The 26,280-nt window shown below is 49.4% G+C and overlaps 1 protein-coding gene and 1 long non-coding RNA gene across 8 annotated transcripts in view; one reads left to right on the forward strand and one right to left on the reverse strand.

Annotated features, from left to right (window-relative positions):
* Positions 1-26,280, reverse strand: part of Sfxn5 (sideroflexin 5) — a 119,635-nt gene that overhangs the window by 44,882 nt on the left and 48,473 nt on the right. For 4 of the 7 annotated variants that reach the window (XR_015685321.1, XM_087656189.1, XM_087656186.1 and 1 more), the window contains 3 exon segments: positions 11,995-12,048; positions 11,212-11,268; positions 10,019-10,084 (listed from right to left, as the gene is read on the reverse strand). The exons of 1 other annotated variant lie outside the window; for it this stretch is intronic. Coding sequence is in view for 5 of the 6 variants with exons in the window: in XM_087656189.1 (XP_087512315.1) it covers positions 10,019-10,084; positions 11,212-11,268; positions 11,995-12,048 (177 nt within the window). In the remaining variant the exon portion in view is untranslated. 7 annotated transcript variants of the gene reach the window in all.
* LOC147994936 (uncharacterized) lies at positions 9,459-18,919 on the forward strand. Its single transcript, XR_015686730.1, has 2 exons — positions 9,459-11,809; positions 18,309-18,919. It is a non-coding gene; the product is annotated as an uncharacterized LOC147994936 (long non-coding RNA).

A 26,280-nucleotide genomic window follows, 5' to 3' on the forward strand; every position in this document is an offset into this window, starting at 1 on the left:
TCCGGCCTGGGCTGTCAGTGTTGCATGTATATCCTGTCATGCTGCTGTTCAGAGCCCTTGTCCTTGTCCCTACTGCTTGCCTGAGGGAAGCTGAGTGGCAGGAACTGAATGAGGCTTTTCCAGATTTCAGTGATATACCAGGGCCTTTCTGAAGGCCACTGACTATCCTGGGCACCACTTGGATGGAGCTTACAGACTCAGGAATCTGAGTCTAATGCATGCTCTCTCCCCATCCCCTTCTTATCATTTTGTGACTGGGGCTAACTTGCAGTGTGAACTAGGGCTGGTTTAGAACTCAGAGATCACCTTCCTCAGCCTCCCTGGAATCGGGATTAAAAGTGGGTGCCACCACTCCCAGCCATCCCCTAGCTCTCTTCTATGAGTGACTCTGAAATGGCCTCTTGCACACACCATAAGGTAAAGACAGTGGAAAAGCATGGAGACCACAGCACATGCTATGAAGAAAGAGAGTGGACTGTCTAGAGATCTCGTATGTGCTACCAACACTTTTGCTTGTAAGAGCTTTTTCTATTCTGCAGTGCTGGGGGATAAACCTAGGATACCTGGCATCCTGGGCTGCCTGGGCAAGTGCTCTGTGAGCTACACCCCAGCTACCACATGCAATCTCTTGACAAAAGCCCCTTTCCACCAAGAAGCAGCAGACTCAGAGAGGACTAGTGAGTTTGCCAAGGTCAGACAGTTACAACGTAGCAGCTAAAACTAGGATTTGAACGTAGGGCCTGCTGATTTCAAAGCTTCAACCCCACTTTGCAATTAGCCTCTGTGATAGTTAATATTATTAATTTGACAGAATCCAAAACCACCTAGGAAATAATCCTCTGGGTATGTCTGTAAGGGAGTTTCTAGGTTGGGTTAACTGAGGTAGGAAGAGCCACCCTAAACGTGGGCCAGGAGAAAGCTGCCCAGTCCCAGCTTTCTTCTTGCTTTTCTTCCTATTGTGGATACAATGTGACAAGCCACCTCCATGTTACCATGCCTTCCCTGCCATGATACACAGTATCCTCACTGTAAGCTTCCTCAGATTGCTCCTTGTAATTCTTGGATCACAGCAAAGGGAAAACAACTAGCACAGCCTTCTCAGGAAGCAATGGCCTGGCGCCCCTTAACCATGGTGCATAATATGGGACCCCTGAAAAAAGCCATTAGGAGTTGGGGTCCAGATGACGTGTAAGTGGGAGGCAGCACCTGACCTGGCGGGTGGCAGGCCTAGACACAGAGAGAGGCTGAACACATCTTACATAGAAGATGCACACGCATACAGAAAAATGAGGTACTGAAGGCATAGGAAGCAGGAGTTGGGGAAGGGAACAAGGAGGCCCCAAGCTTCTCTAAGGCTGGCAGCCTCCTAGGACTGGGTAGAGCTCAAATGCAGGGGGTGGGGCTGGGGATCGGGGAGAGATTAGAGACAACTGCTTGTAGCCAGCACTGAGACTTTCTGTGCCAGTCTGAGACTGACCCCTCCCTGGCTGCCTGTTCTTTCCACTGGCTAGGTCTGCCACTGTCTTGAAGGGGTGACCTAGCTAGTTTGCTGCATGCCAAGTGAGAACCTGGGATAGGAAAGAAGGCTGACCCTAGTCTCCAGTGAGCCACAGGAAGCTAGTCTTCTCTTTCCTCAGGTCTCTCACCGGCAGCTCTGACCTGACAGTCACCTGAGAAGCAAGTGGTCACACAAGACCCCTTGCCTCCTTCAGGCAGTGGCTGCTGTCCCACAGGTCCTGAGCTTGAGCATGGCCATATTAGGAATTCGTGTGCAAATTTCTACCTTGTTTGTTTTCCCCCTCTGCCCAAATGGAGCCCCTGTTTGGTTAATTTCTGTTTTGTAGCTTATTTGGAGGCTGTTAAGGCAGACCCCGGGGGACTCTCGGCAATGGCTGTTCATACCTCATTATCTTCCCTGAACCTGATTATTAGCTCTGATTCTTCTGATCGCTAGCTGCTGTTCGCGATGCGTTGTGTGCCATTAATGCCAGCTGGTTCCCTTAAACAGGACCTGCCATGCCAGAGAAAACGAGCTGGCATTCCGAGCCTCCAGCCACTTGGCTTTTTAATTTTAATGGGCTCCACCAAATGTTCCAGGCCAAAGGACCCCGAGAAACAAGAACAGACGGGCTTCAGTCCCCCAAAATGCAGCCCTCCCTGGGATCCTTCCCAGGCTGTCCTTGTCCCTGTCCAAGGTTCTGGGGGCAGAATGGCTGGGTGTTGAGTGGCCATTTGACTCCTCTATGCCTTTGGAACAAACCCCAGGCCCATTGCTAGTGGGTGGGTGAGGCAGCCATATTGCCTCCTAGTGAACTCCCAACTCCACATGAACCTTCTCTCCACTTGTGGTCCCCAGATCCCTCTTGGGTATGTTGCTTACTTTCAGATAGATATGTGTTTTGTGCTAAATTTCATTCCAGACTTGTGGGGCATGCTAGCTTTTTTTGCTTTTGTTTTTGTTGTTTTAAGACATGATTTCATGTAGCCCAAGATGGCCTCAAAGCAGCTGAAGATGACTTTGCACTCCTGATCCTCCAGCCTCTCCCTCCTAAGGGCTAGGATTGCAGGTGCGTGCCACCACACCTGGCTTAATCAGTGCTGGGGATTGAACCCAGATCTTCAAGCACGTGAGGAAAGTCCTCTACCCACTGAGCCCCAGCCCTGGTCAAAGGGGCCTGAAGGCTCCCCTCTACCTTTAAAAAAAAAAAAGACTCACATTAAAAAAAAATTTCATTTTTTCCTGCATGTTTTTAGACATGATCTCACCAAATAGCACTGGCTGGCCTAGAATTCACTATGTAGACCAGACTGGAATCAAATTCACAAAGATCTGCCTGTCTCTGCTTCTAGAATGCTGGGATTTAAAGGTGTGTGCCACCATGCCTGATAATTTTGTTTTTTAATCTTTAACCATGTGTGGGGGGAGGGGGGTGGCGCACCATGAGTTCAGATGACTGTGGAGGCCAGAAGAAGGCATCAGATCCTTGGAAGATGGTGTTAGAAGCAGTTGTGAGGAGCCCAATTTGGGTGCTAGGAACTGACCTTAGGCCTCTGTCAAAGCAGCACATGCTCTTACCTGCCGAGCCACCTCTCCAGCCCCTAAAGCTTTCTTCTAAACTTCACGGAGCTCTGTGACATAAAACCTTTAGTGTCGTTAGCTACATGGCCAACAGCAACCTTGGCTCTGCATAGCCTTCAAAAAGATGCCAGGGGGCTGATGCCAAGGCCGTCTCCCTTCTTATCTTGCTACGTCCTTCCTCTAGCTGGACATGTAACCACTAGGAGACCCGTCTGTTGGGACAGGCCTCAGCGAGGCACCTTTACCCCCACCTCAGGGAAGGTTGTCCAGCTCTGCCTCACCTTTGCCCAGGCGTCCTCATCTGCTACCAGCTGAAAGACTCCTGTCTTTGTGAATTTGATTCCAGTCTGGTCTACACAGTGAATTCTAGGCCAACCAGTGCTACTTGGTGAGATCACGTCTAAAAACATACATGAATAAATAAAAATGAAATGAAATGAAAAAATTTAATGCAAGTCTTTTTTTAAAGGTAGAGGGGAGCCTTCAGGCCCCTTTGACCAGGGCTGGGGCTCAGTGGGTAGAGGACTTTCCTCACGTGCTTGAAGATCTGGGTTCAATCCCCAGCACTGATTAAGCCAGGTGTGGTGGCACGCACCTGCAATCCTAGCCCTTAGGAGGGAGAGGCTGGAGGATCAGGAGTGCAAAGTCATCTTCAGCTGCTTTGAGGCCATCTTGGGCTACATGAAATCATGTCTTGAAACAACCAAAACAATAAAGCATAAAAAGCAAAAGGTTGGGGTTGGAGAGATGGCTCAGTGGTTAAGAACACCCTACTGCTCTTCCAGAGGTCCTGAGTTCAAATCCCAGCAACCACATGGTGGCTCACAACCATCTGTAATGGGATCTGATGCCCTCTTCTGGTGTGTCTGAAGACAGCTACAGTGTACTTACATATAATAAATGAATAAATCTTTAATAAAAAAAAAAAAAAGCAAAAGGTCCTGAAGAGACTTCTGGATCTTCCTGGCAGGAGCGACTCTAGGCCACAGCTAAGCCACGGGAGCCTCAGCTACTTGTCAAGTTCCCAGGCATCCCCACTGTAGTTCTGTCTCTGCTGTACTCACCCCTATGACCTCACTCCCTACCGACTTGTAGGCTCCTCCCACGAGCCAGCTCTCCCCACTCCCACTCCAGGGCCTCTGAGCACGGTTCCTGTCAAGCCTCACCCTCAACCTAAATATCAGATCGCCTCTCTGTCTCCAGGTGTGTGCGTGTGTGTGTGTGTGTGTGTGTGTGTATGAGTGTCTGTGGAAGCCAGAGGAGGGCTTTGGAGTTAGAGTTACAAAAAGTTGTAAACTGCCCCAAAGTGGGAATCAAACTCTGGTCCTCTACAAGAACAGCGTGTGCTCTTAACCAGGGAGCCAATTCTCCAACCCCACACGCTTTTTATGTGAGCTATAAAACCGAGCTCAAGCTTTCAAGCTTGCAAAGCAAGCACTTTCACCACCTGAGCTATCCCCCAGCCCAAGGCCAGAGCTTTCATCCATGCATCTACCAGTCTCTAAGTACATATGTGTTTGCCCTTTTACACATCTCTGAATTAAAATAATACATGCATCTGATAACTGAAAAAAAGAAACAAAAAACGAAAAAAACCCATCGCCCCAGCAGACACTTAGTACCAGAGCCCAGGGCTTGTTCCTCTTGCCCACCCACTGAATTCTCAGTTTGTGGTAAAATGAGTCTGGACTTAGTGGTGCTTCTAGAATAAATCAGAGTGAAAGCTGTCTGAGGTATGAAGGCAAACAAAAGCCTTCCAAACCACTGCATCTGGCTTTGCAAACGCTGTGCTTGCCCGGTCTGTGGGCTACCTGGGCTGCTCATTTATACTCAACTAGGGGAGGAGGCCCCAGAGTCACCAAAGCGCCAAAGCACACCTGACTGAACCATGGAAGTGAGTGGGAGGTAGCTGGGTGTGGGGAGAGGGGGAGGACGGCTCTGCCGAGACACAGACGTAACAATGTTGGGTTGTCGGCAAGGTTCTGTGAACTCTGCGGCACTGGCCAGTGGACTCTAAGTAGTTCTGAAGAACAATGGAGGAGGAGGCAGACAGGCAGGAGAGATGGCACGAGATCAGACCTTACACTTCTCTGGGTGACTGGACAGTAATGTGCCCAAATGTGCTGCATTTTCGTGGGTCCCAGAAGGCAGAGCGTGGGTCAGGAAATCACTGAAGTACCACCAATACCCACCAGAGGGCACAGCTTTGTAAACTAAACCTGGCTACCAAGTGGAGGTCAAATGTCTTCCAGCCACAGCCAGCCAGTTGCTTGGCAATGAGCTCAGGGGCAAGAGAGCAAAGGTGAACGGGAGAGTTAGTCAACAGCCTCGCTCCTGTCAGCTCCAGCTGAGGCTGAGGCATTGATCTGCTCGGCCAGCGGTCGGGCCTAAGGCCTGTCATGTGTTTGATAGGGACAGTGTGCTGGCTGCAAGGAAACCAATTACATTAGACCCTCTTCCTTCCAAGAATGGACGCAGGGCTGCTACTGGGGTCCGATTGGCCACTGCACTGCCATGTGCAGGCTTCTGGAACACTTCAAATTCAGCTGCTGGGTCTCTGCCATGGCCCCTCCAACCCAGAAGTCATCTAAAGGGAAAGTAACCTGACCATCGCCTGGACCGGGGTGCCAGGGTAGCGGGAGGAGAACGGAAGGGCCTGGCTATGCCCTTGCTGAACAGTCAGCCTGATCTTGTCTTACAGGAGGTGGTGTGCGCTCTGGATCACAATACTGACTTAATGTTGGCCAGAAGACAGAGGTCCAGAAACCAAGGATGAAGGTCATGGTTGATCTAAGAGCTACTGCTAATTGCCATTGTTCTTGGGATGCCTGAGGGGGCACCTGCCTACTATGGGAACAGTAACATTTTCTCTGACCTAGAAGCTAAAACAGTGCTTGGTTTTTCCCATCTCAGTAAGGAGTATGATGATAAAAGGACCGTTGTTAATAAAAGTGTGCAAGTAAGCCTGGGCTGCGGTGCACAGGCTCTGCCCTTGGCTTCAGTCTGTGCTCAATTTCCCCATCTGTAAAATGGGGCTGAACTAGCACAGTGCCAGCTCTCTGTAAGGATTGGCCATTGGGTGGCTGTTTACTAATCTGACCATCAGGGGCATGTGGAGTTGCCAGCAAGCAATGAGAACCAGAAGGCTTCCTGGGTCTCTCCCTGCAGACAAATGCTGCAACCAACAAGGAAAGGACCACCAGGGGAAAGGGGGTCTACAGTGATCCTGAAGGAAAGGCCACTGCAGCTAAGGCTTAGCTGAGACGCCTGCGACAGGACGTGAATGCATCTCTTATCAGGCTCCGCCAACCTACCCCTGACCAGTCACACAAGACGTCAGCCCTGAGCCTTCCTCCCCAACCCCGGGTCCATCAACACCCAGGAGCCGGTGGTCAGTGGACTGCATCTGCCACCTCCTATTTCTGCCTAAGACCCTGCAATGCCCAGTCTGGGATTCCTGGTGTGGCATCCGCGGCCCCTGATGACCTCTGCTATCCCCCACCGTCACCATCAGCATTAATCTCTCCATGACACACTTCTGACATGGTCCAGAATCTGATCCCATCTTTCTGCATGCCTCTGTATCTTCTCTACCCTCTCTCTGGGACATCCAGCCCTGCCTTCTGTTGGCTTTCTCCATCTGTCCCATGTATCAGCCCTGTGGCTGAGTTAGACACCTCGGGGTCAGCACCACCATGGCTCTCCCTGCCTCGATGCTCTCCGCTCGCCCTCCCAGCATCCTGAAAGCTATATCAAGCTACAGCCCAGGCTCCTGCAGTGTCTGGCCCCTCACAGACCTTGCAGAAGGAGTCAGGAGCCTGCCTGATCTCTCCCTTCACAGAGACAGTGATGGCCAGCCCAGAAGCTTCCACACGAACTCCAGAACAAAAACACAAAGAAGACAGAGAGAGGTTTCCTTTGTTAAAAGACAGCAAACTGTTAGGTTTTCAAAAATAACTTAAGACGGGATTTCTTTTTTATTCTAAAGCAAGAGCCCCAGACATTGCCAAGTCTATTTAGGGGGGCCCAGAGAGGCTTCTCACCCCAACAATCCTGGGCCCAGCATGAGGCTTCATTTGGGGGAATGCCTGATTGGTGAGGGGGCGCTGGTGGCCAAGGCCAAGGGTTCTTCTGAAAGAGAGACAGGGCCCTGCAGACCCCACAGAGGAGGCTGCACCTCAGCTCAGCTTAGTCTGTGGGACCGGCTCTCAGCCCGTCAGGCGCCATCTAACCACCTGCTTGTAGGGACTCGTTTTAATTAATGCCAGAACTGGGCCAACCACTGGGGCCGTGACACTTGTTTGCAGGTCATCTGCTCCTAACAGGCTCGCCCTGGGAGGGGATTTGTCTCTAATTGAAGCCGAAATCAGTTAATGAGGCCGCAGGGCCTGGGGTTCCACAGAACAAGGGAGAGGGAAATAAAATCAAGCCTCTGTGGTTGGCAGTTTTGTGATTTATACACACAAAAGAGAAGAAAGCAAGCTGCCGATTTTCCAAGTCAGGAACTCCACTCCATCTGCCCCTCGCTGTATGAAGTCGGCAGGCAGAAGGGCATGCCTCTGCTAAGGCTCAGGCTCCCGGAGAGGACAGGAGGGGCCTCTCAAGGCCAGCGATCAATCAGCAGCCTAATTAATAGGTATTTATGGCACAGGGCTCTATGGTTCCCTCTGTGGGGTACGAGACAGATGCCTGTCCCTAGCTAACTTGTAATCCAACTGGGGACAATGAGAGGACGAGGTGTGGGAAGAACAAGAATTTTCTGGGACTTAGGTCAAGGAAAGTCTCCTCTGGGAGGATCTGGAACCAAGCAAAGAAGAGGAGGCAGAAGGTGTCTCCACAGTGCAAGCCCCAGGTTCCAAGAAACTGCTGGGTTCTGTGTTCCTCCGCCAACCAGTCGGAGTGAGGTACCTGCCTGGAAAGTGTTGGGGTGGGAGTCAGAGAGGCCAGAGTTTTCATAAGTTGAATTCCTGAACCACATGTTCAGTGGGAAGGTACCAGGGCCGTGACCTCTTCACTCAAACCCTTCTGTGTGCTGCCCCCTCCTCCCAGGTTCTCCTACATCATCAGAGCATCTGGAAGAAGGGAGAGGCTGTTGAAGCAGCTGAGCCGGGGGTGGGGGGCTCTAAACTCCTCTTGCTTTACAGAGGAGGAGGGTGGCGAGGGAGCCCTCTCCCCTCTCAGGAGCCCAGACCTCAGCCCAGCAGAGTCAGGCTGCCCCAATTTATCTGACTCCCAAGCCAAGTTCCATTCAGGGTTGCGAGTCTACGGGGCAGATTGGCAGTTTCTCCACAGCGAGCCGTCTATACAGGTCTGGCTGCATATGGCTTCTAACTGGCAGCAAGGCATTCAGGGAATGAACAGGATCCCAGGCACAAAACGGGATGCCCCACTTTCACTTGGAGGTGGCGTGGTCTACGTGCGAGTAAAATAAAAGGGGCTGCTTGAGGACAGCCCCGAAGCTCTACTTCAGAGGAACAGCAACAGCGATGACTGGGTCGGATGAAAGGCTTATCACAGTGTGTACAACGACTGCTGTGACAAAGAGATACGGACGGGGTGTTATCGAAAGATTCGGACATGTGAATTCTTTCATTGTGTTGAGTTTTCTTTCTTCTCAAATTTTTTGAAAATGGTGTGTGTGTGTGTGTGTTGCCTGCACATGTGTACTATGTATATGTGGTACCTGCAGAGGCCAGAAGAGGGCGTCAGATCCCCTGGAACTGGAGTTATAGATAATTGTGAGCCACCACATGGGCACTGGGAACCAAACCCAGGTCCTATGGAAGAGCAGTCAATGCTTTTGACTATCAAGCCATTGTTTTTTGGTTTTCTTTTTCGTTTGTTTGTTTGTTTGTTTTGTTTTTTAGAGACAGGGTCCCATGTAGCCCAGGCCAACCTCAAACTCACCATATACCTTTTCACTTGGAGCTTCTGATCCTCCTTCCTCCACCCTAAGTGCTGGGTACAGGTATGGCCCACCACGACCTATTTTATGTGGTGCTGGGGATTAAAGCCAGAGCTTTGTGCACGCTGGACAAACCCTCTCCCAGCTGAGCTGCATTCCAGCCCTGAGGTGTGCTCTTCCTTCCCCTAACAGTTAATGCATTTGTGTTACTAGTGACAGAGACAACGGTTGTGAAAGGCGCTTTACCCTCAGGAGTTGGTTGTAGGAAGCCACTCCATCGGAGATCCAGAAAGTGCCACACACTCCAGGTGGAGTGGAAACCACACGAGGTCTCAGGGGCCTGATTCTTTACTCTGGCTGCAGCCCATACCACTCTCTGCTGTCTGTTGCTGCCCCCATCTGAGAACCATCAGTCCCATTTTTATTCAGGCGATGTGCAAATTCTAGTAACAAATTCCAGCTTTATTCTTGCAGGACTGCAAAGGCTCAGCTTGAAGAGCCTTCCGGGGAGGCTAGCCTTGTGACCCTCCAACCAAGCCTGAAAAGACTACACAGAGGCAGTTCTATCACAACTTCCACCGGAAGCCAACTGCCTTCTCTAAGAGCCAAGACCAAGAAAACCGCACACACAGTCTTTCCTCATGGAACACCAAGCTGCAGATGGTTGTGTCCAAGGACCCCCAGATCACTTAGGGAGAGGAAATTCGTAAGTCTGCATCCAGGAAGTTTAGAAGCAGTGAATTGTCTACACAGTAGACAGCTGTAGACTGTGCACCAGAGGCTCCTCTGAGGAAAATACTGCCCCGGGGAGACAAAGAACAAAGCTGCTCTAGAGGGTGCAGGGACAGACAGGGACAAATGCCTGCCCCTCCCTGCCCTGGACTCCATACCTCCATCCTCCCCAACGCCCCGGAATACCAATATTTGTTCTTCTGTCAGAGCCTCTTCTCTGTCTAGAAAACCATCTGGGCATCTCCTTGCAGACTCATCCCCCACAGGCTGGCCTGCCCTGGAGCAGGGTAGGAGTTACTCACAGCAATGGAGACAGCACTGATGACAGCTCCCAAGTAGCCCTGGATGAACTTGGATGCAGGTGAAGGCTGGAAGACAGACAGAAAGGTAGACAGGCAGAAAGCTGCCATGTTCTGCTCTGGCCAGCAAGAGGCACTCCCTTGGGAAGTCAAAGGGGCAGGCCTCCCTCAGCCGCCTTTAAAGAAGACTGTACAAGGCACGGGCTGGTATAGCTGGGCCTCTTTACTTTTGTCCTGTTCTAAGAAGATCTGAGCAGACACTGCTGGCTGGAGGTGGGAAACAGCAGGGCCCCACACGGGTCCTTTACGTTCAGGGTATCATTTAGGAAGGCTGCGTTGTAAGCAGGTGTTTCATCCTGGCACACTGTCTGTGTGGGATAGCACTGTCTCACCAGCTACAGTCTAGCTGGCTGTTACAGCCCCCTGGGCCCAGGACTCAGGGGGCTTCATTGTGTTACTGTTGTCCAGTAGTTCCACAGAACAAAAGATCTCAAGTCCCAACATGAAAAAAAAGAAAGAAAGAAAAACTGAAGAACACATCTCTCCTACAATTGCAGTTTGGAGAGAGCTGGTTATAAGGTTACAAGAAACAACTGATGGAGCCATCTAAGTAAAAACGCCAGAGAGTCCAGCTATGCAGAGTCAGATGAAGGGGTATCCTAAGAGTCTCTGGTCCTTCAAATTCCTACTGCAAAGGCCAGCTCCTAACTCTGCCCTCGTTGCCACTGTTGGAAAATATTAAGAACAACCCCTCGGAGGGGAACCCAGATTCCTCTGGATATGAGAGTGGACCAGAAGGAAAGGTGGCCTTGTCACAGATCAGCTTGTGTGATCAGTCACCTAGGAGCTGGGGACACTGAGCTGGCTTCTGGGTAAGCTTAGGGGAGCTCAGTTCTCAGGATGACCTTCCCGATCCAATATCTGAGTGCACCAGCTTCTCTGGACAGGAAGCCAGCAGAGTCCACTCCTATAGATATTTATTTTACCTGCCTCTTGCAGGGCCCTGCCCAGAGGCTTCTGCTGACCCATGCCAAGCAAGCTGAGTGCTGCCTTCCTGTAGGGATGGCAGCATAAGAAAGTACCCAAAGAAGGCAGTACTTGGCACCAATGTCAGAGTGCTTGGCATGGCTTGTCAGGGAGAATGGCCAGGCCACTCCCACCTAAACTTGCCATGAGCAGAGGGCAGCGACACTCACCTTAGTAGCATTGCGGTTTGCATAGTTGACACAGGCGTTATGGCTCTGGTTCAGCCACTGAAGGCAACAAGGAGAGAATGAGGGAAATAGGGTCATCTCCATGGAACACCCACCCCCACTCCTGCTGGAAGTCATGGGAAACTGCTCTGTAGGTACACAGAGATGGGACAATGAGGTGACTTCTGGGTGAGCTTGGGGATACGGTACTCAAGATGCAGATATCACTTGGATGCAAGATCTGAGCTGTCCCAGAAGAATCCAGAAGGTAGAAGAACTCACCCCCTACGCAGCCTCCTTGATTTGACCCCTCTTCACCTGCCAGAAGCTCTGTCAGAACCAACAAGTGTTTCTTGCTGGTTAGCAAGACTAGACTTAGAGGAAGCTATTATCAGAAAGAGGCTATAGGCCTCTGGTCACTGACCATGGGTCAAGCAACCAATGGACAGACTGAGTTGCCACTCACAGGCCATCATGTTCCAGGTGAGGGTACCTGGCTCTGCGTCACCTCCATCTGAAGGTTAAAGGGACACAAAATGGCTGGCATCACAGTGAGGTGTTGAAGGCCTTTCAGCAGAATCAAGGTTTTGGCAGTCTATGGGTAAGTGCTAGGGGATAGGAGCATGTGACCTAAGGGTCTGAATGAAGCAGGGGGAGAGTTCCATACCAGGGTGTGTGTATGTGTGTGTGTGTGTGTGTGTGTGTGTGTGTGTGTATGTGTGTGTGTGTGAGTGTGTGTGTGTGTGTGCACGCGCACCCTCAGGAGCCTGCTGCACAGACTCTTACCTGCCAGAAGACAGTGGATGCCAGGGTCTGGTTAGGCAAGAGAAGTCCCACGACCTAGGAAAGTGAGAGGGGGAGGTTGAAGAAGGCAAGAGATGCCCAGTTCTTTTTGTTGTTGTTGCTTTGAGACAGAGTCTCACTATATCCAGGCTGACCTGCAATGCACTATGTAGCCCAGGCTGATTGGAAACCATAGCAAACCTCCCACCTCAGCCTCGGGAGTGCTGGGATTACAGGTGAATTGCACCATGCCTGTCACAGCTACTTGCAAGTGGGATCACAGATGTGCAGCACCACCCTGTGCTACACAAAGCAAAAGTGTAAGACATGGGCAAGGGGGAAATTGAACCGTATGGAGACTGGGTGGTCTGCTATGCTGATACACAGTGATGGCCACAGTGAGATGTGAGACAATTGAAGTGCAGAATTACATTACCATGCAGAAAAACATAGCTGTCTAACCAACACACTTGCACGCACTCATGTATGCACGCACGCACACATGCATGCACGCACTATGCATCTGTAGTTAGTAGAATTAGCTATGGATTTTTATGAAAGTAACTCCAGACCACCTTCTCATAGTCTTACAACTTCTGCCTTCTTCCTAACAATGGATTTTATCTATCTCCATAATTGGAGAGAGCAGCAAAAACAAGCAAGCAAACAAAAGGAACCCTGTCTCCTCAGGTAGACTGAACACTTTTCTTCTAGGATATTTGTGAGAATTAAATAATCTCGAAGTCCTCCAAGGGACTCATGCATAGAAGTTTTGGAAATGCATCTTCACTAAGCCTTCATCAAAAGAAAGCTGACAGTTATGGTTGAATGACTGGGACATGGGACTTTAATAAGCAGTGGTTTGCATGGGAGTTAGACTGTCCCCTGGGGTCACTGCTAAAGGCTTAGTAGGCGAGAGCACTATGAAGCTCATCCCTGAGTTCTTAGGAGGCACAGCCCTGATGGAGGAAGCAGGCATGTCCTGTCTTTAGGCATTTCTCCTCATGCATGTGCTCTGTCTCCTGTCCACTATGGGGAGAGCTGCTTTGTTCACTATGGACAAGCTCCCTGTCACAGGGCTCTGCCTCTTACAGGACTAGAAGCAGCAGAACCAAGTGACCATGGACTGAAGCCTCTGAAACCATAAGCCAAATGGCTTCTTCTTTGCATTGTGTTTTGTTACAACATGGGAAGCTAACATATCGAGTGAGTAAATGGAAAAACAGATACACTGAGTATGGCTTTACACCCATTATGCCTCAAACCCAAATAGCACCTGGAATCTAGACTTGCTGGCTACCTTTAAAAAATACTTTATTATTTATTTATGTGCATGCGTTTCTACTCATGGAGGCCAGAAGAGGGCATTGGATGCCCCAGAGATGAAGTTAATAGGAGTTTGTGAATTGCCTGATGTGAGTGCTGGGAACCGAACTGAGGTCCTCTGGCAAAGGAACAAGTGCTCTTAACCACTACGCCAGTAGTTCTCAGCCTTCCTAATGCTGTAACCCTTTAATACAGTTCCTCATGTTGTGGTGGCCCCAACTATAAAATTGTTTTGTTGATACTTCATAACTGTAATTTTGCCACTGTTGTGAATGGTAATGTAAATCTCTGTGTTTCCTGATGGTCTTAGGGGAACCCCTGGGAAAGGGCCATTCAGTCCCCAAAGGGGGTCATACAACCCATAGGTGAGAACCACTGCGATAAGCAATCTACACACACACATACACACACGCACACACACACATACACACACGCACACACACACACACACACACACACACACACACACACACACACTTTTAAAAACAGTCTTTTGTGTCCTAGTATGGCCTTGAGCTTGCTGTGTGGCTGGGACCATCTTGAACTCCCTGTCCTGTGTCTCCCTCCCAAGTGCTGGGACTGCAGGAAACAGAGCGGTGTTTGGGTGGTGTGGTGATTTGGATGCACTTAGCCCAAGGGAAGTGGCACTGTTAAGAGACATTGCCTTGTGGAATAGGTGTGGCCTTGTTGGAGAAAGTGTGTCACTGTACAGGCAGGCTTTGAGGGCTCCTGGGCTCAAGTTCCACCCAGTGCAGGAGAGCCTCCTCCTGGCTGCCTACAAAGGAGAGCCTCCTCCTGGCTGCCTTTGGATCAAGATGTCAGCTCCTTCTCTTGCAGTATGTCTGCCTGGACACTGCCATGTTTCCTGCCATGATGATAATGGACTGAACCTCTGACCCTGTAAGACAGCCCCAGTTAAATGTTGTCCTTTATAAGAGTTGCCTTGGTCATGGTGTCTCCTCCTAACTAAGACAGGTGCTGAGGACTGAGCCCAGGGTTTTGTGTATGCTAAGCAAGCACTGGTCTACACGCATCTCCAGCCCTAATTGTGTGTGTGTATGTGTGTGTGTGTGTGTGTGTGTGTGTGTGTCTGTCTGTCTGTCTGTCTGTCTGTGTGACTAACTGACCGTGTCTGACACAGACACCAAGCTCATGCACTGGAGATCAGAGGACAACATTTAGGAGTCAATTCTCACTTTCCATCTTTTCTTGAGGTGGGGTCCCTCTTGTCTCTGTCCCAGCATTGCATACTCCAGGCCAACTAGCCCATGAGCCCTGGGCTATTCTCCTGCCTCCACTTCCCAGCACACTATGGGAATGGTTAGGTTATAGATGCACACTGCGGTCTCCAGCTTTTTCACATGGGTTCTGTGGATCCAGACTGGAGGATCTGAACACGGGTCATCAGGCTTGTGTGGCATGTGCTTTACCCACTGACTCCGCTCCCTGGCCCCTCTGCTCTGTTCTGAGACTGAATCTAACACAGCATAGGCTGGCCATGACCTTCCTAGGTAGTTGAGGATGATCTTGAATCCATGATCCTCCTGCCTCTACTTCACACATTCCCTGCTGACCGCATGCACCGCCGTGCCTGGCTGATCTTGACACTTGGGCATCAAGGACTTGTGTGAGACTCTTAAGTTTACCTTTAGAGTGTTTGTGTGCAAAACAACATCCACCAAGTACAGCTACATATGGGGAAAATGTGCACAGCCATCCACATATTGACTTATTTATTATTCCTGTAGATAAAATGGCTCTTTGGCAAGAATTTCCGCAAGGAACAAGTATAAACATTCAATACTATGCAGTAAATCAAATTCTAGACATCCTTAGCAGCATTAGTAAATCATGTTTTAAACATTAAAATGTTTTAAAACAGTGAGCACACACGCACATTTATATTTATTGGCCCATATCAGTTTGAATAAAATTACAGAACGTCAAGCCATTCCTCAGCTCCAACGGGGCTACGCAAAGGATTTTTTTTTCTTCCAGACTTGATTCTTTTGTGCAGTGGCCATTTAAGACAATGAACTGAAATCCAGTCAGGAGACCTTGGGCCTCAACTGCAGCTCTAGCCTTGTTCTTGGATTCTTGATTCCTTCTGGAGTTGGACCTTTCCATGCTATAAGGAAAAGGATTGACCCTGGGGAGCCTAGCTCAGTTCCATACACCCCACCCCAGTGTGTGTTGTGTCTGGGTCTGTGTATGGGATATGTGTGTGTGTGTGTGTGTGTGTGTGTGTGTGTGTGTGTGTGTGTGTGTGGAGACCGAGGGAGATGGTAGAATACATTCCTCAATCAACCTCCATCTGTATTCATTACTCACTTTTAACGTACATGTATGGGTGTTTTGCCTATATGTATGTATGTGGAGTACTTATGTTCAGTGTCTAGGGATACCAGAAAAGGTACCATGTGGCAGTAACCTAACACAAGTCTTCTGCAAGAGCAGCCAATGTACTTAACCACTAGGCCATCCCTCTCCAGCCTCACCCTAGTCCTCCGTAAGAGCAGCCAAGGTGCTTAACCACTGGGCCACCTCTCCAGCCCTGCCACCTTTATGCTTGAGGCAGGCTCTCACTGAGACTGAAGCTCTGGCTGGCCAACATGCTTCAGGGAGCCACCTGTCTCCACACTCCTCCTCCACCGTGCTAGGGTTACAGGCACACGCCGCTGCGCCAGGATTGTTCCATGGGTTCTGCGGATTCGAACTCTGGTCCTCATGTTCATACAGCAGTCATTTGCAGATTTAGCCAATGCTCCCCCAGCTCAGTTTTAAAGTCTATTCTCAGGTTTCAATTATCTGGAGAGGTAACCCCGTCCTCTATTAGGTGTCTATTTAGTGAAGGCTCCCAAGGAACCCAGGCACTTTTCCTTCTTGAAACTCTGAACAGAACAAAGAGAAACTGAACCTATAGTGACTGAGGGAAGGGTGTGAGTATTGCATATTTACACACAAGCACATGAACACTACCTCTTAGAAACTGGAGCCATTCATACTGACCATTCGCAAGTGTTCTGGTCTCGCAGCCTGCCCCTCTCCTCCCCATGGTTTTTACATCATATTGTAAACTATGCAATATACACCTACCCCCAAATCCCAACTTCCTGGATGGTGCTTAAGCCACCAAGAATGTCCTCAGATACCATTCATTACCTGGGACTCTGTGGGTCACCAGGTTCTTGCTGTCCAGCATGGTCCCTGCACTTTGAATTGTGGTGACCTTTCACTGAATTACCTCAGGAACACTTCCTGGTTTCTAAATCAGAGATTGCATGTCCCAGCAAGTGCTTTGCATTGTCTTGCCGACCCTGGGCCATTTACCTGTGTTTGACCAGTAAGAGGCTTAGGCCAGGGTCAATAAGATGGCTCAGTGGGTAAAGTGTTGGCCATCCAAGCCTGACAACCTGACTTCCATCCCTAGAAGCCACTCTCTGACTCTTCAAAGTTGTTCTCAGACCTCCACACATACACAGTGTTATGCCAGCTTCCTCTGCCCACAGCTCTCATGGTACAGACCCACACTGTTCTGTGCTCATTCCTAGCCTCACCATCTTCCCTTCACTGACCTTATTTGGGTATCATTTTATCCCATAGAATGCCTTCTTTGAAAATGACACATAACCTCGAACAATCCATAGCCCTAAATATACTTGCACCTAGCCTATGTCAGACATACTCCCAGTGCATATATGACTCTGACTAACAAGAGTCTGACTGTGTTGGATGACCCTTGCTGCCTTCCTGACAGACCTGGTGTCCATGGCAGTGCCTCAAACCACTGAGACTTCTCCACGCTTTTCATCATCTTGTTGACTGATCTTGACAAGCGTGTGTCACTTACCATAACTGTTGGGATAATGAGGACCCTATAAACTAGAGACGACCTTCTAATTTGAGGCTTTGAGATGTGTGGGGAATCTATCCAAGCCTGAAAATTCAAGAGCCGGGACTCTCAATCTTCAGCTTGGCTCTCTGAGTCTGATTTCAGGGTGCTCCTCCAGCTTGCCTCAGTGAGCACAACGGAAGAGGGGGTTCAGTTACCACTCTAGAGGGTGGGTGGGTTATAGTGGATGCAGTGTGCTCTAGGACTTCTGGCAACAGCAGGGGTTGGGAGTGGGCTTAAACGGTGTCTGTGATAGTTCATTGTCAACTTGACTGATGGAATTCAGGATGACACACACCTCAGGGGGTTTCATGATAGATCCTGCAAAGATTTAACTGAGGTGGGGAGACCCTCCCTGTGGGTAGGCAGCCCTACCCCATGGGCTGGAGCCCTGAACTGAATAAAAAGTAGAGCATTAGCTGAGCATCTGTGCTCATGTGTGCCTCCTGGGAAGTGGGGGTAACGTGGCCACCTCCCTCGTGGCTGTGACCTCTCACTGTGAGGGGCAGTGTCCTCAAACAATGAGCCAAAACAAATCCTTCTTTCCTTAAATTAGGTTTATACAGAAGTTTTGCCACAGCGAAAAGAAAATTAATCAAAACACCTCCTAACCACAAAACACAAAGACCAGACAAGACAGGAAAAACTAGACAGGTCAAAGAGGGACTTGGGAGTGAGCAAGGCTGATAGACTCTAACATTCAAACAGGACTTGAGGAAAGGCAGGCTTAGCTACTGGCAAAAAGAAGTCGACTTCTGTTAAGGGAGATGTGTGTGTGTGTGAGTGCATGCATGTCTGCGTGTGTCTGTGTACGTGTGGCAGGAGCCAGGCAGCTGAGGACTACAGAGTCACTGGCCTGACTGAGAAGAATGTCCCAGAAATGGACAAAAGACAATCTAGAGAGGGTAAGGACAGAAGAGCAGGGACACCAGAGCCTGCTGGGTCCCTGTGGCCAGGAGGGGCCCGGAGCACATGGTGCCAGCCTCATTCCCTATTAGGCAAAGCACTGCACCATCTGTATAGTCCCAGGAGCAGGAGCAGGCGTTTTATAACTTCCTTTTCTTTTTCAGTCTACATTAAAAATAAATGTTCCCTTCAGCTCTCAGATGTATATCTCCAGTGCAACCTGCCCACATTCCCTCCTGCTGCCCTTTCCAGAACATGGCAGGGGAAGGGAAGGAAGAGATGGAGAGAGGGAGCCAGTCCACCCGGCTGATGCCAGTGGATCACACCTCTTCTAAGAGGGAAACGCGGCAGGCACGGCCACACATGGCGGAGAGTGCCCAGAATGCATGGGGACCAGGCAAAATGGAAGTGGAGGGGATGGGAGCCAACAGCCAGGCTTGCTTCCCGCCCCCACCTCCCGCGCTGCAGGACCTTGGCCAAATCACACATCCCATCTTTGCATTTATAGTTCATGCAGTGGCTGGAGTCCCCTCTGCAGCTCCAGCCCTCTGGTGGCTGTCCTCTCTGCTCATCTCTCTGCACCTCCCATCATGTGCCCTGCTGTGGATCCAGTGATCATCAGTCTCTAGGGCCAAGACTGACCCAGGTTAAGTTCCTTAAGTCCTTCCCTCCCTATCTTCACCTGTTAAATAAAGGACCACCCTGGCATCTCTCAGGAGCCACATCTCTCAGAGCAGCACAGACAGAATCTGGCTCAGTGTCTGGCACACGTTCACGGATGTCAGGTAGTGGTGTTGTACCCTCCTCCAGTCTGGTTTCTCTTTTAGTCTTGCCTGTGCACACACACACACACACACACACACACACACACACACACACACACACGCTTTCTTCGAGCCTCACAGCCTGCACCTTACAATTGAGCATCGTCTTAAAACATAAATCTTTGTGTGAGTATGTATTCGAGGGTGTGTTCATGTGTGTGCACATACATGTACAAGCCTCTGGAGGCTGAAAGGAGCAGAGGTCAGCTAGACTCAGCAGATCATAGATATACAAGGGTCAGAAGCTCTTCCAGAGGTTGACCCCAGCTAACTAAGAGTCCCTAAGAATGTGTGCGGAGTGTGGGTGTCTGGGCCTTGGCACCTTGGCAGTCTTCACAAAGGGCTCTAAGGACATCTCATGCAGAGCTGTGTTGACGCTGGTACTGTGACACATCTCCTCCTTCACTCACACCGTTGGCTCCCAAGCAGCCCTGCTCAGCACCCCACCCCCCTGGGCTTTGGGGCTGAAGAGGGACCATTTGTGCTACTCTAAGGACAGTGTAGAGAATGGGTCACTAGCTCCCACCTGCAAGATGGTTCAAAAGGGAACCCACACCTTTGTTCCTCTCTCCTCCAGTGTCCTAACTGCTGTAGATAGATACGTTTTTCTGGGTTTTTGTTTTGTTTTTTGTTTGTTTGGTTGGTTGTTTTTGTTTGGTTTGATTTGGTTTTTCAAGACAGGGTTCCCTGTGTAGCCATAGCTCTCTTGGAACTCTACAGATCAAGTTGGCCTCGAACTTATAGAGATCCACCTGCCTTCTGCCTCCCAAGTGCTGGGATTAAATGCATGCACTACCATTGGCTGGCTGACAATTTTTTTAAAGACTTATTTGCATTTGTATTTATGTGTATGTGTGTAGGTGTGTGCACATGAGTTCAGGTGCCCACAGAGGCTAGATCTAAATAAAGGCTTTGGATCCCCCTGGAGATTGAGTTAAAGGCAGCCGTGAGCTGACCAGTGTGGATAATGGGAAGTGAACTCAGGTTCCCTGAACAAGCAGCCAGGGCTGGCTGCTAGCCAGTGAGCCATCCCCTCAGCTCAGACAAGTCCTAATCTGGAAAAGCAACACCTTGAACATCCCAGTCTTCTGGCCAGGAGTGTTACCTGAGCTGCTGAAGTGGGGGTTGGAGGAGAAGACAGGCCAGGCAAGGCCCCAATAACTGACCTCAGAGGGACCTGAGCAGCCCCTAAGCCTTGCTCTTTCCCACGTTATTCCCAGAATGAGGACTTTGCATAGTGCTCATAACATATACATACATACATACATATATACATACATATGTATATATGTGCACATACACATATATATTTTTATATACTATATATACACACACACACGTGTATGCACGTGTGTGTGTGTGTTTGTGTGTGTGTGTGTGTGTGTGTGTGTGTATGGGGGGCTGGAGAGATGTCTCAGTGGTTAAGCACACTTGTTCTTGCAGAAGACCTGCCTTCAGCTCACGACTACCTGTAACTCCAGGTATAAGGGCTCTGATGCCCTCTTTGGACTTCCATAGGGGGTGCATGCATATACACACAGGTAAAACACACATAAAACAGGAATAAACAAATAGGGGGCACTAGGGAGATGCTCTGTCAGTAAATGGCTCACTACACAAGCATGAGGACCTGAGTTTGACCCCCAGCACTAAATAAACGTCAGATGCATCAGCTTGTGCTTGTCGTCCCATCATAGAGAAGGAGACAGGAGGAGTCTGGGGGCCCGATGGCCTGCCAGTGTAGACAGCTGCTGAGCTCCAGGTTCAGGGAGAGACACTGTCTCAGAGGAAGGTGGAAAACAAGAAAGACAGCTATGTCGACCTCTGGCCTCCAAACACGTCTGTACACCAGCACATGTATGCGCGCACACACACACACACACACACACACACACACACACATACACACACACACACACACACACACACACACACACACACACAAGATCTAACTATTGGGGGTGAAACATTTTTGAGCTTCACCACAAGGTACCACCAAATTGTCCCAATTAATAAGAAAACAATAGGAATGACTATCCTTGACCTCCCCCCACCCCACCGCCACTTAGCTCAGCGCCCATCCCATCACTTGGCTCTCCAATCAGGTCGAGGTTCAGTTTCTTTGCAGATTCCCATCACCCTCACCTTCCTCACCTCAGCCGGCTCAGAACTGCCTTCAGCCTTGGAGGGGAGCAGCCAGAGGCATGAACAACCCTCCTAAGTGCGGTGCCTGACTTCGTCACCTTCCCTTCCTTACTGCCCCCATGCCGTAGCTAGGGCACCCAACTTGCTACGTTTTGTTCTTGTGCTTTGCCTCCATCTTCTGATTATATGGCTAATGATCTGAAAAGTATCACTTTGGTGTATCAGGGCGCCACTGCTCTATACGGCAGTGGCTCTCAACCTTCCACTGTGACCCTTTCATACAGTTCCTCGGATGGCAGTGACCCCCTACCATAACATCTTCATTGCTACTTCATAACTGCTATGATTTTGCTACTGTTATGAATCGTAATGTAAATATCTATGCTTTCCAATGCACTTAGGCGACCCCTGTGAAAGGGTTGTTTGATGCCCAAAGGTGTCATGACCCACAGGTTTAAAGGCTGCGGGTACCTCCAGAAGTAGCTTTTGTCAAGACTAACCCTGGTTGGTGGTGTCTAGCTTTAACTGGACTGACACCTCTTACATGGTACAGATGGGGCCAAAATGGTTGTTTGGTGACACTGGCAGTGGGCAGTGAGGAGCTGGAATGAGGATTGGGAGACGGGAGAGAGCAGTTTGCATTAACAAGGACTCAGCACGCCAGTAAAGCCCTGAGACATAGACAAACCCTGATACAAACCCTTTACGTCTCCCATACAGTAGAGATGCAGTGGCCTCATGAGTACCTTCTGAGTCTTGGGGTTTCTCTACTCATGGGAACATGCAGAGCAATAAGAGAAAGCTCAGACTGTGTAACCCAGGCCTATAATGTCGCAGGGAATCTGTGGCCAGGAAGGTGGTTTAGCTGGTATAGTGCTTGTCCAGCTTGCACAGAGCTCTGGGTTCCATGTGCAGCACTGTATGAACCCTGTGTGCCAATACACACTGCACTTGGGTGGTGGAGCAGAAGAATCAGAAGTTTAAGGATCCTCAGTTACTTAGTGAGCTTAGGACAGGCTTAGTTACATCTGAGATTGTCCAAGCAAACAAGGCATCAGACCCACAGACTAGGGGCTCATGGTCTGTTTCCTTCATCCTTCTGAGATTTGAAACTTCCAGACTGGACAGAAGTACAGAGCTGAGAAGGGAGGTACAAATGTACCCAGGGAGCCTTAGGTCCATGAGGCACTGAGCTCCAGGCATGTAAGGCATGCAGGACACAGGCAGAAGAGTTGAACAGACCCCAAGGCAGGGAGTCCTGCCCCTTCTACTGTGGGCTCATGGGAAGGACAGTGTTCCATACTACAGAGGGGGGCTAAGGAAAGAGGTATTGACTGGAGGAGACACCCTCATGGTGGGGGCCTCTCGGAGGACCCTGAGAGGATGGAGACTGGGCCACAGCAGCCGCAGAAGTGGCCTGGACACACTGGCTTAGCATCCTCGCTCCTGTATAAATTGGGATCTTTTTGCCACACATGAAAAGTGGGGGAAAGTTCCCATCTTTAAATGTTAAGCTTAAAATAAGCCCCAACACGGGTGCCAGTGGATCTGTGAAATCTGCTGACTAAACTGGCACCAGTGCCTGTGAGAGAACCAGCTCGTCCCTCCGAGCCCTGGGGTAGGAGTGAGGTTACTCTCGGGGTGAGCGGGAGGGTATGGGGTCGAGCAGGGATGCTCATGTAGGCAGGAGGCTGCTTGGATGTACATCTAGAAACTTCTCAGCTGAGGCACCTGCCAGCCTTCCTCGCCCCTTCCCTTCGTCACTCAGGGGCCCAGTTCCTCGCACATTCGCTGGCACCCTCGTTTCTATTTCGGTAAGCATTTTCAGTGGCTTCTAGGCGAGTATATTTCTTACTTGCTCTGACCAGGGGCTTTATGAAGGTATGGACTGGAACCTTCCAGCCCCTTTGGGACCGCTAACGAAGGAATGTTCAGGGATGTCAGACAATAGCAGGGCATTAGAGGGGCTACTGTGGCTCAGGGGAGCCAGGCTGTGAGTGCTGGAGAACAGTTATGTTCCTTCCTTATAAAGTGAGGTTTTAATCCGGTGGTGGCGGGAGTCAAGAGTGGGACCTGAAAACTGCACGCTGCTTGCCGAGCAAAGGGATGGATGGCCTTGGTTTCACCATATCTACAGGCTCAACTGGAGACTCACCTCTGACCCAGTGCTCTGAATCTTAGGACATGACTCTCTGGGACTCAGAATCAGGTCAGCCGCTGAGCCACCTACTGGGACACCATGTCTCAGCATGCTTCCTGTTTTGCCTCTGTGGAGAGACCACGCTGCTGCTCTGAGGTGTGCTGTCTCCACACTGTGTATGCTAACTCAGAGATTCTTGTTCACGGGCTCTGAGGACTGGGCCATTCTGCACATCTGCTTTCACACATGCACAGCTCACAGCCAAGGAGATCAGCATCCCGAGCCTGGACACCAACAGGGCTGCAGCTCCCTGCAACAGTGGGTTTGTCTGGGGTGTGAGCGAAGCACCTCAGTAGCATTCTATGGTTAAACCCAGTCTTAAAACATACAAAACCACAACAACGAAACAGAGCTACACGCTCAGCTTTGTTGATTTGTTCTGACTGAGAGCAGTCACTGACTCTGCTAAAAATCTACCTGCTCACCCAGTGGGTCCACCTGCTCACCCAGTGGGTCATGAGCTTGTGACCAGCTCAGACACCCAGGTCTCTGGTTTGATAATATTGACAAATGATGTATCAATGTAAATGTTTATAAAAATTATTATTTCAGAGTGGAAGAGATGGCTCAGTCAGTGAAGTGCTTGCCTCACAAGCATGAGGACCTGGGTTCAATCCTACCAGAACCCACTTTAAAAGGAAGTGGGGCTTGGGGTGTGCTGTGACACATGCTTATCTCAGCACAGGGGAATTGGAAACAGGATTCCTGGGGCTTGTTAGCCAGCCTAGCCTACTTGGTGATTGCCGGGCCAGTGAGGGACCCTGTGTCAAAAACAAGATGATAGCATCCGAGGAACAACACTTGAGGTTGTCTTCTGACCTACACACACACACACACTCATATGCACACACACTGAGAATCATGTGCAAACATAAAAAGGACTCTGGCAGACTCTGATGTGACTACCTATTAACTATCCTACCCTTCTTTCTCATTCATAAAAATCTCTGTGTGATTGAGAATCAACTATTTAAGAGCTTAATTCTCCATGAAATGCCACTGTTGTATGGGACTCCCAAGAAGACTCCTTGGAGACAGATGACTCAGTTGGGGGATATTTCACTCTTCCCTCTTATCCTCTCTGCAATGTGCGTGTGACTGACAGTGCATATGACAGGATAGTTCCAGCAGCTACAACGCGAGCTGTGAGGTGACATGGACAACAGAGACAATCGCTGACAACGAATGGTGACAAAGAAGACCAGGTTCCTGACGACCTCGGGCAGTTCTAACCACATTCGAACTTTGACATTCAAAAGAAATACTGTAGTTAAAGCCATGATTACTCTGAATTTTCTACAGCATGCAGATGACCCCACACATAGCTGACAACAGTTACACCACTCCCACCACCACCACCACCACAACAAAAAACCCAGGCGCAGTAAGTTTTAAATGACAGAATTACAGAGGTCATGCTCTCTGAAAATAAGATTAAGCTATAATAACAATAAATTAACAGTGTTTAAAAGGGAGTCGCTTAATCTCAGCCAAGGGGCTGGAGGGGGGTCAGCAGTAGAGAGCAGACGCTGCTCTTGCAGAGGACCTAAGTTTACTTCCCAGCACTCACATCAGCAGTTCACAGACTTCTGTAACTAGCTCCAGGAGAGCCCATGCCCTCTTCTGGCATTTGCACACACATGTGCAAACCCATACACAAAAATATAATTAAAAAGAAAATAAGTCCTGGTGCTGGAGATATGGTTCCGCAGTAGAGAGCACACTCTGCTCTTCAGAGGAGTCAGTTCAATTCCTATCATCACATTAGGTGGCTACCGATCACCTGTGACCCCAGCTACAGGGATGTCTAACCCCTCTGACACCTCTGGCCTCTGTAGCCACCCAGACACATGTGTGCACGCGCGCACACACACACACACACACACACACACACACATGCACACACACACATGCACACAATTAAAAAGAAATCTTTTTTAAAATCCCAACTAAGGAGGATTCAAATAATTTCCAACTTATTTGAAAACAATGACATAGGGCTACATTATGTATCTATATATAAGAAAATGCACGGCTCCAGTATCTTCTAAAGTCAAACACAGTTTAAATACTTTCATTAGAAGGAAAGAACGAGCAATCAAGACAAAAAGTAAAAACTGCAGGCTCAGGGCATAAAGGCACTTGCCACCAAGACCCAGGGCCTGAGTGTGAGCATTGGCGTTCACCTGATGGAAGGAGAGAATTACTCCATCTGTGTGCCATGGGTGCCCACCCCCAAAAGCAATAAAAATACTTGCTTAAAGAATAACAGGCCAGAAATGTAGCTCAGTTAGTAGGGTATTTGACCAGCATACGCAAAGCCTGGATTCCATCCCCAGAAACACGTGAACCAGGTGTGGCAATGCACGCCTCTGATTTCAGAGCTCTGGAGTCAAAGGCAGGAAGATCAGAAATTCAAGGTCATCTTCAGCTAACTGGCCAGGCTATTCTGATGGGCACTCTACCAACTAAGACCATCCTTCCTTCCTTCCTTCCTTCCTTCCTTCCTTCCTTCCTTTCTCCCTCCCTCCCTTCCCCTTTTCCTTCTTCTATTTCATTTTCTTTCTTTTTTTTTTTTTTTTTGGTTCTTTTTTTTTTTGGAGCTGGGGACCGAACCCAGGGCCTTGCGCTTCCTAGGTAAGCACTCTACCACTGAGCTAAATCCCCAGCCCCCTTCTATTTCATTTTCTTTTTGAAAAGTGTCTCACTGTGTGGATCTGAAGTACACCCTAAGGACTTGCGGTTCTGTTTCTGTTGTTTGAATTCAAAGCTAAGAAGACGTTTTATATATTGATTATATAAATATTTTCTTTCTGAATTTTAATAATTCTTAGTCAAAGGTTCATATATCTTAGCCGATGCTGCCCTAAACTTCTGATCCTCCCGTCCCCATCTCCAAAATGCTGGGATTACAGATATGTGCTACCGTGCCCAGCATTAAAATATTCTTTATAAAAAAAAAAAAACTCTTGGTGGTATTTTTGAATCCCAAAGAA

The sequence above is a fragment of the Rattus norvegicus genome, chromosome 4 (genome assembly GCF_021556685.1).
Source record: "Rattus norvegicus strain SHRSP/BbbUtx chromosome 4, alternate assembly SHRSP_T2T, whole genome shotgun sequence".
Taxonomy (NCBI): Eukaryota; Metazoa; Chordata; class Mammalia; order Rodentia; family Muridae; genus Rattus; species Rattus norvegicus.